This window comes from Ovis aries, chromosome 15 (assembly GCF_016772045.2).
Source record: "Ovis aries strain OAR_USU_Benz2616 breed Rambouillet chromosome 15, ARS-UI_Ramb_v3.0, whole genome shotgun sequence".
Lineage (NCBI taxonomy): Eukaryota > Metazoa > Chordata > Mammalia > Artiodactyla > Bovidae > Ovis > Ovis aries.
In genome coordinates this window covers 22,051,368-22,068,156 of record NC_056068.1, presented here as the reverse complement: position 1 = coordinate 22,068,156, position 16,789 = coordinate 22,051,368, and the positions used below count along the sequence as shown (strand labels likewise).

General features: G+C 37.5%; 2 protein-coding genes and 1 pseudogene across 6 annotated transcripts in view; 2 read left to right on the top strand and 1 right to left on the bottom strand.

The window, feature by feature from the left end:
- Window positions 1-36: 36 nt before the first annotated feature.
- Window positions 37-16,485, top strand: PIH1D2 (PIH1 domain containing 2). Of its 4 annotated transcripts, none has more exons than XM_004016020.6 (7): window positions 37-308; window positions 1,334-1,536; window positions 1,943-2,066; window positions 2,501-2,746; window positions 3,995-4,260; window positions 5,812-5,942; window positions 11,901-16,485. In XM_004016020.6, exons 2-7 carry the CDS (start codon window positions 1,360-1,362, stop codon window positions 11,923-11,925), a joined length of 969 nt encoding a protein of 322 aa, XP_004016069.2. In that variant the 5' UTR covers window positions 37-308; window positions 1,334-1,359; the 3' UTR covers window positions 11,926-16,485. The 4 variants fall into 4 exon arrangements, with proteins under 4 accessions (XP_004016069.2, XP_011950843.1, XP_014956397.1 ...); XM_012095453.5 differs by having other exon boundaries at window positions 1,318-1,536; window positions 11,901-12,316; XM_015100911.4 differs by lacking the exon at window positions 11,901-16,485 and having other exon boundaries at window positions 5,812-6,397.
- DLAT (dihydrolipoamide S-acetyltransferase) overlaps window positions 7,855-16,789 on the bottom strand; it is a 31,711-nt gene continuing 22,776 nt past the window's right edge. For both annotated transcript variants that reach the window (XM_060399697.1, XM_012095454.4), the window contains exons 12-14: window positions 11,561-11,723; window positions 10,433-10,569; window positions 7,855-9,851 (exon numbers count right to left, since the gene is read on the bottom strand). In XM_060399697.1, coding sequence (XP_060255680.1) covers window positions 9,722-9,851; window positions 10,433-10,569; window positions 11,561-11,723 — 430 coding nt within the window. In that variant the 3' untranslated portion in view covers window positions 7,855-9,721. The remainder of the gene's footprint in view (window positions 9,852-10,432; window positions 10,570-11,560; window positions 11,724-16,789) is intronic.
- Window positions 15,430-15,684, top strand: LOC105602160 (HIG1 domain family member 1A, mitochondrial-like; annotated as a pseudogene).

The window sequence follows — 16,789 nt, the reverse complement described above, 5'->3', positions numbered from 1 at the left end:
CCAGGCCGGAAGTGGTGCTCATGGGAAATTCTTCCCACCAACAGAAGTCCCAAGGATTCCCACAGAAGGGTTTCCAGGACACTCTAGAAGTCTTCGGAAGTAGAACGGGAAGCAAGGTCCGTCCTGGAAAAGAAGTGGGTCAGGCTCAGCCGAAAAGCAAGCCCAGCACCAGAAGGAGAAGACTCGGGAACTGGATGTAGAAAGATAAGACCTTTTTGTCTGGAGCTTTCCGGACTCAATTAGATGTTGTCCCAGTGTGGTTACCCTGGTAACAGGCGTCGCGTTTTGTCAAGTAACCAAAGGAAGAGGTAGGTTCGCCGACCTCTGGAAAAATTAAATTTCCCATTTAGTCTAATCTTAATGTAGTATTTGGAGAATCCTCCTCATTCTGTGGATGCTGTGAGATACGTCTCCATTGACGGAGGGGGCTTAGAGGGAGGTTATCTCAAGTGGTAGAGAGAATATTATTATTCTTGGCAGGTGTTCCAGCCTCTCCGTATTAGCTTACTTAATTCTCACGATAACCCTATGAGATACGTATTATCGCCTCCATTTCGAGGAGAATAAACTGAGGCACATGTGTAAATTAATTTCCCAAGATCACACAGCTAGTAAATGATAGAGCTAAGAGTGGAATCTCGGCATTCTGGCTGCAGAGTCCATGCTTTTAACTCCTGAACTATGCTGATTGAGGAAGTCTCATGTGGCCGTCAACCCACAGCACACTTCTAGCAAATTCAGGCCCCAGTTAGCATATACCCGGGTGTTGAGACAAGAAAATTCCGAGAAATCCAAACTTTAAATGACCTCTCAAGCGGAGAAGGCACTGGCGACCCACTCCAGTACTCTTGCCTGCAAATCCCATGGATGGAGGAGCCTGGTGGGCTGCAGTCCATGGGGTCGCCAAGAGTCGGACACGACTGAGCGACTTCACTTTCACTTTTCAGTTGCATGGATTGGAGAAGGAAATGGCAACCCACTCCAGTGTTCTTGCCTGGAGAATCCCAGGGATGGGGGAGCCTGGTGGGCTGCCGTCTATGGGGTCGCACAGAGTCGGACACGACTGAAGCGACTTAGCAGCAGCAGCAAGGCTTGTGAGGGTCTATGCAGAGGTAAGGACTTACCATCTGAGAGAGCATCTTGAGAATGTAAGAAAGGGTACTAAATAGAATATAAGGAAAAGATAAAACAGTGCTGATCCATAATCTTTTAGGCACTGGTGTTAAGAATAGCTGTCAACTTCAACAAAACAGCCCCTGAACTGTTCCTCCTCCCCGCGAAGAATAGATTTGAGGTGAAATTTTTTTCTTCCTTAAGTCATGTCTTTCTACAGGCTTAAGAGGCCTATTCATCTATATCATGGAGTCATCCTCAAAGGGTCTGCTTACCCAGGTTACTCAGTTCTGGAACCTCTTAGATGATCTGGCTGAAAGTAACCCTGAGAGCTATCAGAAGTTCATTCAACAGCAGCTCAAAGAGGGGAAAGAGTTCTGTGCTACCCCAGAACCACAGCTCTGTCTACAAACCAGGATTCTGGTATGTAGAGTTGGTGCCCAGAGAAAGGGAAGTCCTGATTGAAATGGTCCTGGAATAACCAGACAATGGCTTACCCTTAGCTATTACTACTTCAGCATAAGAACATTGAGGGAGACTGCCACTCTGAATAATGGAAAATTGAATGTAATGTGAAAGATAGTGTTGATGGAATAAGAATGGGAATTTCATATTTGACACATTTTGGAGATCCCCAAATCAGTCATTTTTCTGCTAGAATAAAAATCAAAAGTAATGTAATCATTTAATAGAGAATAATATAGTTGGAGATTTTTCAAATAAAGAGAAGTTATTTGGTTGGGGAGGTAACTCTGTGATGTTACCTTTAGGATATTTTTTAAAAATTTAAAAACTGGGTTTTGAGATAAGCAAATTTTTTGCTTTCTAGAAACCAAAAGAAAAATTACTTTTTATCAACCTATGTCAGTGGAAAAGGATCCCAGCTCCAGAATCAGCCACTCATCCAGTACCTCTAAGTATTGGCAGACCAGAAGATACATCTGAGACATCAGGTACATAGAATTATGGGAGAGAAAGCACATTTTAAAAATGGGGATGTGGGAATAAGCATGGGCCAGATTTTACTTGGTAAAAAGCATTACATATTTGGTCATGGTATAGTCAATGAAAAATAAGGGTCCATGGAGTTGCAAAGAGTTGGACACAACTGAGTGACTGAACTGAACTGAATAAGGGTACTTTGTGAAAATTGAATACTATTTAATTTCCTAATAATATGAGCCATTTTAATTCATATAAAATGCCAAGAAATGCTCTAATTGGAATTTTATATATATAGCACCATTGTGATTATCTTTGAAAATACAGAAATAGAATTTATACTTTTCCATCTTTATCAGGCAGGCTATGACTTAAAATATTACCTGACGATAGCATTAGTAAAACAAATTGTCTTCATTGTACTCCCTCTGAATTACACACACAGATGTTTACACAGTCATCGATGTTGCCTATCATCCTGATGTTCTCCAGGCAGCAGAGAAAGACCAAGTGAAAAAAGATCAACTGATACGGATGGCCATGAAATGCATTGAGGAACAACTCCAACTTACTCTCTCAAACTGTTACTCTATTACCAAATTTAGAATAAAAGGAAGCATTCAAAGAATGAAACAAAATCTGATGGGAATCCAAACCAATCCCACAGACTTAAGAGAGAAAATGAGAAACGGTAAATTAATGAAATGTAATGGAAAGTGATCTGATTTAAAATGTTTTTTGCTTCTGGTGTACCTTCTGCAAACTAGAAGTCTCAATTGTAAAAGATGAGAAATTTAAGATAGAAAAATATAGAGATTATATATTAGGAATATTAGCATATCCCAACATAGATGGCAGAGAAGGCAATGGCACCCCACTCCAGTACTCTTGCCTGGAAAATCCCATAGACGGAGGAGCCTGGTAGGCTGCAGTCCATGAGGTCCTAAGAGTTGGACACGGCTGAGCGACTTCACTTTCACTTTTCAGTTGCATGGACTGGAGAAGGAAATGGCAACCCACTCCAGTGTTCTTGCCTGGAGAATCCCAGGGATAAGGGAGCCTGGTGGGCCGCCGTCTATGGGGTCACACAGAGTCGGACACAACTTAAGCAACTTAGCAGCAGTAGCAGTGGCAGCAACAACACAGACAGAGGCTTCTCTGATTATTCAGTGGTAAAGGACTTGCCTGCCAATTCAGGAGGCATGGGTCAGATCCACAGGTCAGGCAGATCCCCTGGAGAAGAAAATGGCAACCCACTCCAGTATTCCTGCCTGGGAAATCCCATAGACAGAGAAGCCTGGCAGGCTACAGTCCATAGGGTCTCAAAAGAGTCGGATACAATTTCATGACTAAACAACAACAACATAGATGGGCCTAGATATTATCATACTAAGTGAAGTAAATCAGGAGGAAGACAAACACCATATAATATTGCTTATGTGTGGAATCTAAAAAACAACACAAATGAACCTATCTAAGAAACAGACTCATAACGAAAAGACTTGTGGTTGCAAGGGAAAGTGAGAAATGGGCTGGGAGTTTGGGATTAGCAGATGCAAACTATTATATATAGGATGAATAAACAAGGTCCTATTGTATGGCACAGGAAACCATTCAATATCCTGTGATAAACCATAATAGAAAAGAATATGAAAAATATATAACTGGGTCTTTTTGCTATTCCACAGATATTAAACACAACCCTGTACATCAACTATACTTAATAAAATTTAAAAAAAAATTAGCATGTCCTCAAAGATAAATCCTGCAAACTTTTAAACCAGATTCTCTGGTTTAAGACTCTTTTAAGATTCCCAAACCAATTTACCTGCAGCTTTGTCTGCCATCTTGGCTAACACTACCACTGTTACAGCTCATTGCCTGATAGTATTTCATGTTGATTAATTTTGTGATTTCATCTTCCTTTTTTAAAATAAAGAACTAACCCTTGAAAAGATAAGAAGCAGTACTGTGAGCAATTCAGATCAGTTTCCTCAACTTTTACTGCCGAAAGACCAAGTTTCAAGTAAAACAGCGTGTCTGATAGAAGAAATTTCTAGTACAGAGACTGAAGTGGAGATGAAGAGACCAGCCTATGAATTAAAACTTGTGGCAGATCAGAATGAGAAACCTCTGAAAATTGAATTGAAAGTTGAATTACCTGGTATTAATTCAGTATCTCTCTGTGACCTTAGTGTTTCTGAGGTAAGCTGAATAGGTAATGCTGTAAATTTGCATCAGTCAATAATCACTGTTATGCTGCAGTAAAAAATAACTCCACAATCTCAGTGGCTTACAATAATTTGCTCAGGTTACATGTCAGCTCATCCTGCTTTGCTCTGTGTGCTGCATATTTTAAGACACAAGGTGAAAGAACAATTTTCACTTTAGACAAGTCATTCTGATGGAAGAGGGAAAATAGAAATGGTGAAACCATGCAATAGATCCTAAAACTTCCTCTCAGATATGGAATGTATTACTTATGCTCACATTGTATTCATCAAAAAGTCAGACGGCCAAGTCCTACATCAATACGGCTGGAAAGAACATTCTTCTCACAAACAGTCACTGGAAGTTACATGACAAGAATGCATAAATCCTCTTAGAAAAGCAACAATCTACAGTCTACCACAGTCCACCCTCTTGGTCACAAGTATTTGCTTCTTTTCCCAAGAAACATACCTCCAATCCCAGTATCAGATTCCGAAGTGCAGGATTTTGCCATCATAATCTGCATTAGACAAAATTTGCATGAACTGCAATGACAAGTTATCTATTTCTGTAACCCCATGCATCATACAATGTAGAACGGAGAGAGAATAACCACAATCAACAGTCTCAGTTCAGAAACTGGAAAACTGTAAGGCACACGGAAGTTATTGGTACTCGGCAATTCTAAAACCCTGGTAGGCAGATAGTGCAAAGGTCCCTTTCCTGGAGGTAGAGGATGTTCTTGCTGAGGTCCCTTGACAAGCTTCCTTGATTACCTAGACTCCTATTTCCATTATTTTCCATGACTTTTAGCTCCATTCTTTGGGAGCTCTTTTTCTCTTTCATAATCTACCTTAGCCATGCCTGAAAAGAGCGTTGAAGACTACGCTGTCATTAGATGCTGAGGAGTTTACTCAACCTGTTTGCTGCCCATGGAATGTTGAGGCTGAAAGGTTATTTGTTTTATTACTGGTTGAAAATAAAAATTGGTTCCATTTTTCATTCAAGTCTTAGAATTTATGTGCTCTGTATATTCCCTTTCAATTCTTTATATTCCCTTGCAAATTGAGAACTTTTCTAACTTCCATCTTTTTGTAGTACCTTGTTAAATGTAGCCAACAGAACCAGCGCATGCAAATAACATTCTATGTTCCCATTTCTGTACCTAAAAACACAAGTTAAAGAGGTAGACTGTCTTCCAAATTATTGTGATAAGAGCTTTGTCACCATAAAACAGATCACCATCTTTCCAGTCTCCAGCAAGTTTTCTTGCTGTTTGCTGGTCAGCCCTGAAGTCAATGCTACTTAATTTATAATGGCAGCACCCATCTTCTGGTACTGCTATCAGTTCACTTTTAACACACTGAACAATAATAACCACCTCAGAATCTCAGGGATTTACAATACCTTTACTGCTCATAAGTGGACCCTCTTCTTATGGGAAAGGAGTGAATGACTGGGAACAATAAACCTGTAACAAATTCTAACCAGGAAATACTCTTCTACTTTCATCTTTTAAAATCTCTCTTGGTTTTTTTTTTTTAGGATGATATATTGATCGAGGTCTCTGAAAAGTACAGATTATATCTAAATCTTCCAGAATCTGTGGATACTGAAATGACTACAGCAAAATTTATCAAAGAGAAAGCCACTTTAATCGTCACAATGCCATTGGTGTAAGTTCAAAGCATCAAGTATTTGGAGTTTTCTGTGAAAGTCATGTGAATTAGAGGGCCTCCATTATCTGTGAAGTTTATCTTAAAACTTTTAAGTTTCGTTTTCTAGGAGTTTCTTTTGATGGAATGAGATTTTCTCATCAGCTGCTTTTTAAAATTCTTTCTCCTCAAGTAAACTTGGCAGTAAGCAGAAACTACCAAAAACAGTACTGCCATGATATACTTGTTTTGAAGATATTTGTAATGGCCTCAAGTAACTTAAATACCATTTGGGAAAAGTCTGTCTCTAGGTATAATATGTAAGAATTCTTTGTTTACTAGTTGAAAACATTTTTGTCTCTAGTAAATTTTTGCATCAGGAATAAATTCCAGACTGTGCAAGAAGTTCTTTACTACCAAGATGTGCCTTAGCAGTGAAAGTTTCCTCCAGCAATAAAGATGTAGGACCAGTGTAATAATGTGTAAACCTTTGCTTCTGTGAACCTCTATACTTCTATAAAGCAAGCTCTGGCAGGAGTCCAAGCCACCCAGGCCTACCTCCCTTTAATATCAGGTATGGACTTGTCTACGGATTAGATAAAACGATGCAGTGGCAGTCATCTGGTATTATTACACGTAAGACATAAAATACACCCAACTCTAATTTAAGGCAAAGGAGCTGACTTTGGGACAAGTGCCTTTCTCTTAAGAAAATAACTTTTAAAATACAGAAGTGATGTACTTTTAAACTCCCATTCATCTGTCAGTTCTTTGTTCAATACAAGTGTCAGTTTTCCAATTTATATCCAAGTAAGCAACATTCACACCAAACTTCAAACATCCCTTGTCTTTTCTAAATACAAAACACTCTCCTTGTAATTATTCATTTCTAATTCAACATAAGGTCTTTAAATAAAGTTCTCATTAATTTTAAAACTTTTAAACTTTAGAAACTAATGTGTGGATAGCAGTAACTGACCTGTGATAATTAGAAATGAGTAATTTTCTTAAACCTGGTGTGGACTTGAATTTTTCTAGCAATAGGATAATTTATTGTTGGAAAGTTTTCTAGAACTGTGATATCCTATACTCATCCTTCAAAAGACTTGGAATGCTTTGACCTTATCTTTTCTTCTACAAAATCACCGTCAAACTTAATTTCTATAAATTCCCATACCTACTTACACAGAAATAGCTGAATCTCTACTCTTGCACTCTCGCACTTAGGTGTTACTTATGTCAGGAGTTGTGTAATTGTGTACTTATTAATGAGTACAAGATCTAGCATGCTTAACATTAAAATTGTAAACTTACATACTAGTTTTCCAAAATACCTTCACTTATAACATCTCCACCTCCCCCTCCCTACAAAAAGCAAAACTCTGGTCAGGAAGAGCATCAACTAATAATGAACAGTTGAGCAGTTTAATCTGAATCTTATCAAGATATTTCTTCTTCAAAACTAAAAACTTTGAGATGGACATGAATTATCCTTGATTAAGATACCAGATTTTTCTACAAACTTGGCTTTAGAGATTAGGAATCAGTAGTGATTATTTTCTCATGTCCTCTAGAGTTTATGCATTACTGAGTGATGAGAATTCCTTACAGCACAATCCTGGGACCACTTGCACTGGTCAACTTCTGCAGTCCAGGCCTTGGGATACTACTGCATTCACAAACCTCAGGAATGGAGTTTATAGCTAGCAGAGCCAGACCACACTTCCTTCTTGCTATGTGCCACCTCCTAACAAGAGGGCTCCTTGAGCCTGAAGGTTAGATTATATGCTCCCAAACTCAGAACTTATTTTACCAATTCTATAAACTCAAAATGTATCTGTACTAAGAGCTTACCATGTACATAGCTGTTCCTGGTCTTAAAAAAGTCTAATGTGAAAAATAATTACCATCAAATCAAAAATATTAGACAAGACACATTGAAAACATATAGTTTAATTTTCAAACAATCTAATTTGAACCAAAACACTATTTCTAACACTTGTTCATTCCATCTGGTAAGGGAAATAAACTGAATCCAAATTTAGATTATAGCTCAGGTTAATTTTTAACTCAGAACAATTTTTATTAGAATACAACTTTAAAATTTTTCTTTCAAGGGAACAACAGAGCCATAAACACTACCAAATAATGAATTATCTTTGAAGTTTCACGTATTTGAACCAGATGTGGCTCATACTACGATGGTCCCTTGTCATAAGTTTGTTCCTTCTCCATAATCTTCAATTCAAGCTAAAATCACTACTGAAAAGTCAGATTAACTGACTTTTCATAATACATCAAGGAAAATATTTCTGGAATATATCGAGTGTCACTTGTGCACCATGTAATAATGAACATTTAGAAACAGATTCAACATTGAAAGACCTAAATTTCAGGGAATAGTTCTGCATATTACATTTGACAAGGAGGATCAGATTTGCTAATAGTCATAATTCCAAATTTATTTATTAAATCACATCAATTCCATAGAAAGTCTAGAACTGAGATAATGTTTGTAATTCATTTTTATTATCCTGAATATCACCACCCCCCAACCCCCTACAGAAAGGCAAATTGTAAGAAAATGGAAAATAAATATTTAGGCTGATAAGGTAGCAAACAACCTAAATAATCTTTTTCTCTCTGACAGGATTTTAGGGTTTTCTTATTTTACATGAGACAACATTGGGGTGGAAAAACATAGAACACTTCTTTTTATACATTTAACATTTTCCATTTTATCCAAGTACAAATGACTAGTTTGTCCCGGTCACCATCTTTTATCACTCCAAACTATCCACTAGTGTATCTCTCCCCTTTTTCTTTTCAGACACAACTTGATGATAAATGGACTTTGGCACATATCTCACTAGGAACCATATTTACATATATACACTTATTCCATTCCACAGTTACTTGATACAAGTTTTTCAAGTATTTAAGTAATAAATCCTAGTAATTAAGTTCATTTGCAAGTAACCACTAGTTAATTTTACAGGAAAAATTCTACTTTCACAAGTTCACTCTGTTAAATTCTATAAGCATATTCTTTTATTTGAGGCAATTATAGAATTCTGCTCTCACAATGACACATTTAAATTATTTAAATAGATACACACACAAATTCTCACTTATACCAAGGAGCTGGTTCATATTTATATCTTCAACTCAAGAGGAGAAAACAACCATTTCTGAATTCATAGAAAAATAAAGAACAGCTGGTTGAACAGTCCTATGAAAATGTTGACTTTTAAAGTTTTCTCATATTTTCCTTCAAGTTCTCCATGCTTCCCATCCGTGATAAGCCAAGATTTATGTAACAGAAAATTTTTAACTAGGTTTAAATTCCAAAATCAAGTTTCAGTTCAAATCCTTTCTCCAAAAGAACTAATTTTCCTGACTTCTCTTTTCTCAAATCTAATCAAAACATTTGAGGTAATTAAATTTCAAAACCTCAAGGTCTCATCAAGGTTACTTTTATGTGCCTGTCTCAATAGGGAACCACAATTCTACCTCTGCATTTCCAGTGGAAGGCCATACTACCAAAGGGCTATGCCACAGGCCCCTTGACCTGGAGTACACAGCTTAAAATCTGGTGTTTATTAAATGTGCATAATATTGGGATGTAATTGGCATTTTTAAAAATTCAGTAATGCCCATTACAAATAACTTATCTGGACAGACTCAAAAATAACTGGTTAACCTTAAAATAAAAAGAGAACCACCGTTTAATGACATATTAATACCTTCGTAAGAATGAAACAATGTGACCTAGGAGAGTCTAGACATTCTTGGATTAATTATAACAACATGGTGATAGGTTTTTCAAGATACTTTCTAAACTCAGCAAGCCACTGGGCTCCAACTGCTCCATCAACAACCCGATGATCACAACTGAGTGTAACAGACATCATGCTGGCCACATCAAACCTAGAAAAAGATTAAAAAACATTATTAGGTATTTGAAAAGCAATCACTAGATGTTAGCTAGTAACCAGCCCAAATGCCAGCTCCTAACTTACAGTCCCAACCAGGTAACATTATTTTTCTCCTACTCTTCACAGGTTGTACACCTCTAGCTCACATCAATAGTTTGAAGAAACAGACCAAACAACCATCTGAACAATACAGGTCAGGGAACAACAGCCCACAGGCCAAATCCCACCAAACACAGATTTACTGGAATACATTTTTGTATTGGCTATGCCTGCTTTCATACCACAATAGCCAAGTATTTGCAATAGCAACTGCCTGACCCAGGAAAAAAAAAACATTTACTAACTGGCTCTTTAAGAAAAATTATGCTGACCCCTGACCTAGAGTAAATAAGACTTCCCATCTCAAATAGCAAAGTAAGAAGTTAGTGCCCTGAGAAACTTCACTCTGTGCTTACATCTAGCTCTGTGTGAAGCTCCAGTATGCCATGCCAATAATTATAAAACTTAAGACTCAAAGCCAGGTATACTGTAATGAAAGTAAGTTTACAACTCCCTCTCCATTTTGGCACTTACCCTTTTTCATTATCTGCTGGAACCAGTCTATCCTCTGAAGCACCAATTGCCAAAATACATGCTTGAGGTGGGTTTATAATAGCAGAGAAGTTCTTAATCCCAAACATTCCTAAATTTGAGATCGTAAAAGTGCCACCCTAAAGGAAAAAAAAGATTTAAAAACAGATCATCATAACTGCTTGTGAATATAAATAAAATGACAAATGTTTTGTGAAAAAACCTTAAGATGTTTTACTTTAAGAAGGGATTCTTAGCAACATGGATGAACCTAGAAATTATCATACTAAGCAAGTCAGAAAGAGAAAGACAAATACCATATGATATCATTTATATGTGCAATATAAAATATGACACAAATGAACTTATCTATGAAACACAAATAGACTCACAGAAAGAGAGAACAGACTCATAGTTGCTAAGTGGGGGTGGGCGGTGGGGGGTGGGGAGGGTTCAATTGGGAGTTTGGGATTAACAGATACAAACTATTAGATATAGGATGGATATACAACAAGGTCCTACTGTATAGCACAGGGAACTATATTCCATATCCTGTGATAAACCATAATGGAAAAGAATATGAAAAGAATGTATAGACATGTATAACTGAGACACTCTGCTGTACGATAGAAATTAACACATTGTAAATCGACTACTTCAATAACATATTTTCTTAAAAAAGGACTCAACTACCATTAAAAAAAGGAAAATGGTAAGTATATGAGATGACAGGTTAATTACCTTGTCACGATCACAGAGTATACATATATCAAAACATCAAGTTGTACACCTTAAATATATACAATTCCTATTTACTAATTACACATAAAGGTGAAAGGGAAAAAAAAGAAAAGACTGAATGGGGTATACTTTGCTGAAAACACACAACCATAGCAACATGAACACAAGTCAATTGTGTGGCTTTTGCACACTACTTGAAATTCAATTTTTTTTTTCAGCTTTTGATAGGTTACTCATATTTTCTTTATTTTCAAGACCTTCTGTCAGTGAGAACACAAGGCAGAATCAAAAAGTGGAAAATGCAATAAAAGCATAAGGCCAACTTTAAAAACAATACAATTCACTAAAACAGCACAGTGACATCCATAAACTAAATACATAATATCTTACCTGGAACTCATGTGGTTGTAGTTTACCCTCTCGTGCTTTGGTTGCTAAAGAAACAACATCATTAGCAATGGTTTCCAGTCCTTTTATATGTGCATTAAATACAATAGGTGTGATGAGTCCTGCAGGAGTACTAACTGCAACACTGATATCAACAACATGATTTCTATTTAAAAAGAAAAAAAGAAAAGTAAAACTCAATAATCATCAACTGTTAAGAGTCTGTCAGGTTAAGCAAGAATAGCGGTATTCAGTCTGTGTTACTTTTTAGCCAGAGAGATCTTGCCTGGTTTTTCAATTTTGCTATATGCCTTCTCTTATACCTGCACTTTTATTTTTTTAGACTTGCACATTTTAAAAATGAATGAGCAATGTGTCCACAGGTTGGCTTCACATGTACTCACTAACTACCCCTTATCGGCACTGACCAACATCATGAACATAATTGGGGAAAAAACGTTGAGCATCCAGTGAGAACTGAAAAGAACTCCTTAGGTTTACGAGATGAAGAGGACTGGCTGGAGCTTCGTCTGCAAGCAGAGCTTGAGCAGATGAAAGGAAGACTGAAGGAAAAGAACTGCACGGGGGAGAAACAGGAGTGCTCCCCTCGTAGGGAGCTAGTGCTGCCTCAGAACATAAAAGCAGGATTCCTCATCTTTTGTATGCTACAGACACTGCTGCATTTGGGTCCCTTCTCAGAATTTTTAAACACAGGAAACAAAATACTTAAATAAAAAAAAAACTCCCCCACAAACAAAATATACTGAAATTCAGTTACTGAACTATTCAAAAAACAAAACTGTGATCTATGTGCTTCAAAAGTCTTGCCGCAGATCTAATTATGGCTATGCTTTTGAAGTAGTGATATATTTTAAGACATCCATAACAACTACAATGCATATAAAAACAACTCGATTTTATTTGGTTATCAGCACAAGTATTAAAACACCTCTTTGATTTGTTCTCTATAATAGGAGAAAATGCTAAATTTCACACTGAAAGTGAAAGTCATTTAGTCATGTCCCACTCTTTGTGACCCCATGAACTATACAGTCCATGGAATTCTCTAGGCCAGAATACTAGAGTGGGTAGCCTTTCCCTTCTCCAGGGGATCTTTCCAACCCAGGGATCAAACCCAGGTCTCCCACTATGCAGGTGGATTCTTTACCAGCTGAGCTACAAGGGAACCCCAAGAATACTGGCATGGATAGCCTATCCCTTCTCCAGCACATCTTCCTGATTGAGGAATCGAACTAGGATCTCCTGCAGTGCAGGCACATTCTTTACCAACTGAGCTATCAGGGAAGCCCAAATATTACAATAAAGATTAGCAAAAAAGAATTATATTTCCCCCCCAACCAAGTTCCCAAACTCCTGAACTGTATCAGGATCTCCTTAGGGGTTGTCTGTGTAAGGGCCCCTGCTAAAGTGTTCTGCAATTAGGAAAAAAGCTAACAAACGTTGGCAAGGATGAAAAGGGTGAGAAAGCATAAATTATAAATTGTTGGTGAGAATGCATCAATAAACTGATGCAATCACTACAGGAAGAGAGTATGGAGGTTCCTTAAAAAAGTAAAATAGAACTATTATATGATCCAGAAATTCCACTCCTGGGTATATATATCCAGAAAAATGAACATAGCAATTAAAGACAGGGAAGCAACCCAAGTCCAGGTGCCCATCAACAGACAACGGACATCTCAATCACTCACACACACACATATATACACGCATAGGAATATTACTCAGCCATAAAAAAAGAATGAAATTCTACCACCTGCAGCCATATGGATAGACCTAGGGAATATTATGCTTCAGGAAATAAATCAGAGAAAGACAAATACTGTATATCTTATATATGGACTGTAAAAAATAATACAAGTGGATATACTTGCAAAACAGAAACAAACTCACAGAGAAAACAAGCTAGTGGTTACCAAAGGAGAGAGGAAAGGGCAGAGTGACGAATTGGGCATATGTGATTAACAGATACAGACTACCATGTATAAAATAGATAAGCAACAAATATAGAGCACAGCAAATTATAGCCATTATCTTGTAATAACTTATAAGGGAGTGCAATCCATAAACACACTGAATCACTATGTCATAATCCTAAAACTAATTTAATATTATAAATCAACTATCCTTCAACTTAAAAAAGTTAAAACTTCACATGAAAAAAGAACTCAAGCTCTTTGGAGATTACAGGTACCAAACCCCTCAGTGTGCCCAAGCTGGCCCGAGGCAGCAGGCTTTTGCCAGTTACAAACATAGGGACCTGCTCTAATAATACAGTGACACTCGGCAGCTCACAGCTGGGCTCTGCCCAGGGTGTCACAGAGCAGCACTGCTTTCTTAATTAAATTATCCTGTTACTACAGTAATGTTTAAAAACATTCCTAATAGAGTAGGGATGGTGTTTCCTATCTTGTTCATCACTAAACCAGTCAATCGTAAAGGAAATCAATCCTCAATATTCATTGGCAGGGCTGATGCTGAAACTCCAATACTTGATGCGAAGAACCAACTCACTGAAAAAGACCCTGATGCTGGGAAAGACTGAGGGCTGAAGAGGGTGAGAGAGGATGAGATGGCTGGATGGCATCACTGACTCAAAGGACATGAGTTTGGGCAAACTCAGGGAGATGGTGAAGGACAGGGAAGCCTGGAGTGCTGCAGTCCATGGGATTGCAAAGAGTCAGACATGACTAAGCGACGGAACAACGACAAAATCCAGTTAACACTGTATGTTCAATAAATATTTGTTAAATAGCTGCATGAACAAATAAATGAAGGGCATTTGGTAAGGATTAATTAATAATTCATAGAACTTGAGCTGCAACCACCATCCTTTCATCTAAGTAGTGTTCCCTTCAGATATTCTTAAAAGGTTAAACATAAATTTACCCTACAATCCAGCAATTCCACTCCAAGGAGTCTACCCAATAGAAATGAAGACATATGTCAGTATAAAGAATTGTCCTCAAATGTTCATAAACCATGCTCTCAAAGTTATGTCTATGTCTTAATCCTAGAGTCCATTAATGTGACCATATTTAGTAAAAAGGTCTTCACTGAAATAATCACAGCCTTGAGATGAGTTCACTCTGGGTTATCTGGGTGGGCCCTAAATCCAATGCCAATTGTCCTTGTAAGAGACAGAAGGGAAGACATGGACACATGAAGGCCACGTGAAGCTGGAGCTACGCAGCCCCAAGCCAAGGAATGCCCGAAGCCGCCAGAGCTGGAGAGAGCAAGCAAGAGTTCACCCAAGACCCTGTGCAGGGAGCATGGTCCTGCTGATACCTTAATTTCACATGTCTAACCTTCAGAACTAGGAGAGAGTAAATTTTTGTTAAGCCACAAATTTTGTGGTAATTTGTACTGGCAGCCCTAGAAAACTAATATAGTCTCTAAAGAATAATAAGACCCTCAAATGTTCTCTAATAGCAGGGTGACCAAGACAAAAATCAGAATCAGTAAACCATTTTTCAGTCTTGGGAAATATGTTTAGTTTTCCTGGGGAGTTTCAGATAGAAATTGAAACTTTTTTTTTCCCTGAAAGAAACTTCAGAAAGAAATGATGATAAGCAATTTAAAAATCTATACTATAATCAATCTAGTTGGATGATGGGTTGTATATGTGTTTGTAGAGAGGGTACAAAAAGCTAAATTTTAACCTTCTTTAACAGAAAGGTGATACAATAAATGAAATGAAAAACTGACAAAAGGCAACAGAAAAATGTTATTTAGAAATATGAAGGTAGACGGCAGATGCGGGAGCCAGGTCAGAAGCCAGTAGGAACCTGAAACATCCTGTAGTTGTCTAAAGATTCTTCAACCACCATGTTAAGTGACACGCTTCTCTTTCTTCATATGATGAAGATCAGGGATCTAAACTCATCTGAAAACCTAGAGAGGCACCATTTGTTCCCATTGGAACGGCACGTTTTGCAGCAATCATTGCATATGGATTACATAAATGGAAGAGCAGGAGAAATACTAAAATGTCTGTTCACCTGACCCACATGCGTGTGGCAGTCCAAGGCTTTGTTGGGGGAGCCATGACTCCTGATATGGGCGATTCCCTGTATCAAGAATTCTGGGCAAAACCTCAACCTTAGAAGAGGAGATGCCATCTTGGTCTTGGTGCTTGCTTTAGTTAGACATCTCATATTGAGGTTATATGTTTCTGTTAAAAATATATTGTTTGGGTCAGACAAGAACATGGTAATTTGAATACTGGCTTCCTTTCTTGCAGGCTTGATTTGCCTGGTGACCAAGTCACTGGTGACTAGTTCACTAGCTAGGTCACTCAGGGGAGTCAGATTAGCACAAAAGAAACATGTCACTTTTAAATATATTTGCTAGTGTTACCTGTCCACCTTCCTAAACCCTTCTGATGAAATTAGTTTTAAAGAAGACAACATGCCAATCCTGAAAATGCTCCCAGTGGCTGCAGAATAATTATATGCTTTTGATGTAATGTAGGAATCCTATTTACCCCACTTAGTTTAACTCTCTGACTGCCTTGTGGACTAAGTACTGTTTTAAGGGCTGGTAGGCACTTGAGGAACCCTTTCAGAACACTGCATGGAATACAACATTATAAACCTCCCTGAAAGTCTATGTGTGTTTTTAAACCAAACCTAAAAAAGCTGGTAACAGCCACTTTGAAGTATAACTTATTTTAGAATCGTAGCTGTAAACATGAGAATAACTTAATTGTAGATCCCTTTTAGCTCTTTTGTAATTGCAAAATTATATTTTGCTGCTGTTATATTAGAATAATTTTAAATGTTATTTTGAAATAGAAATGTGCATTTTAAGTGCTAATGCAAAGGTAAATGAAAAACACTTTTAAAATGTGTGCAGTATGTTCATTTTCTCTGAAAGAATCATAAATTAAATAAATTGCCTATAATGGAAGTGATTTATGAGCAAGCTGGTTTGGTCAGACAGTATGCAAACTTTGGTATACCACAAACTTTGCTGTGCTGTACTGATGAAATTCTCTTGTCTAACCTGAATTCACCTTCCATGGTGATAATATGGTAAATGCAGTATTATTAAAGTAAGTGAACACATCAAAAAAAAAAGAGAGATATGAAAAGTGAGATTAGTCACTCAGTCATTTCTGACTCTTTGTAACCCCAGGGACTATAGCCCACCAGGCTCCTCTGTCCATGGAATTTTCCAGGCAAGAATACTGGAGTGAGTTGCCATTTC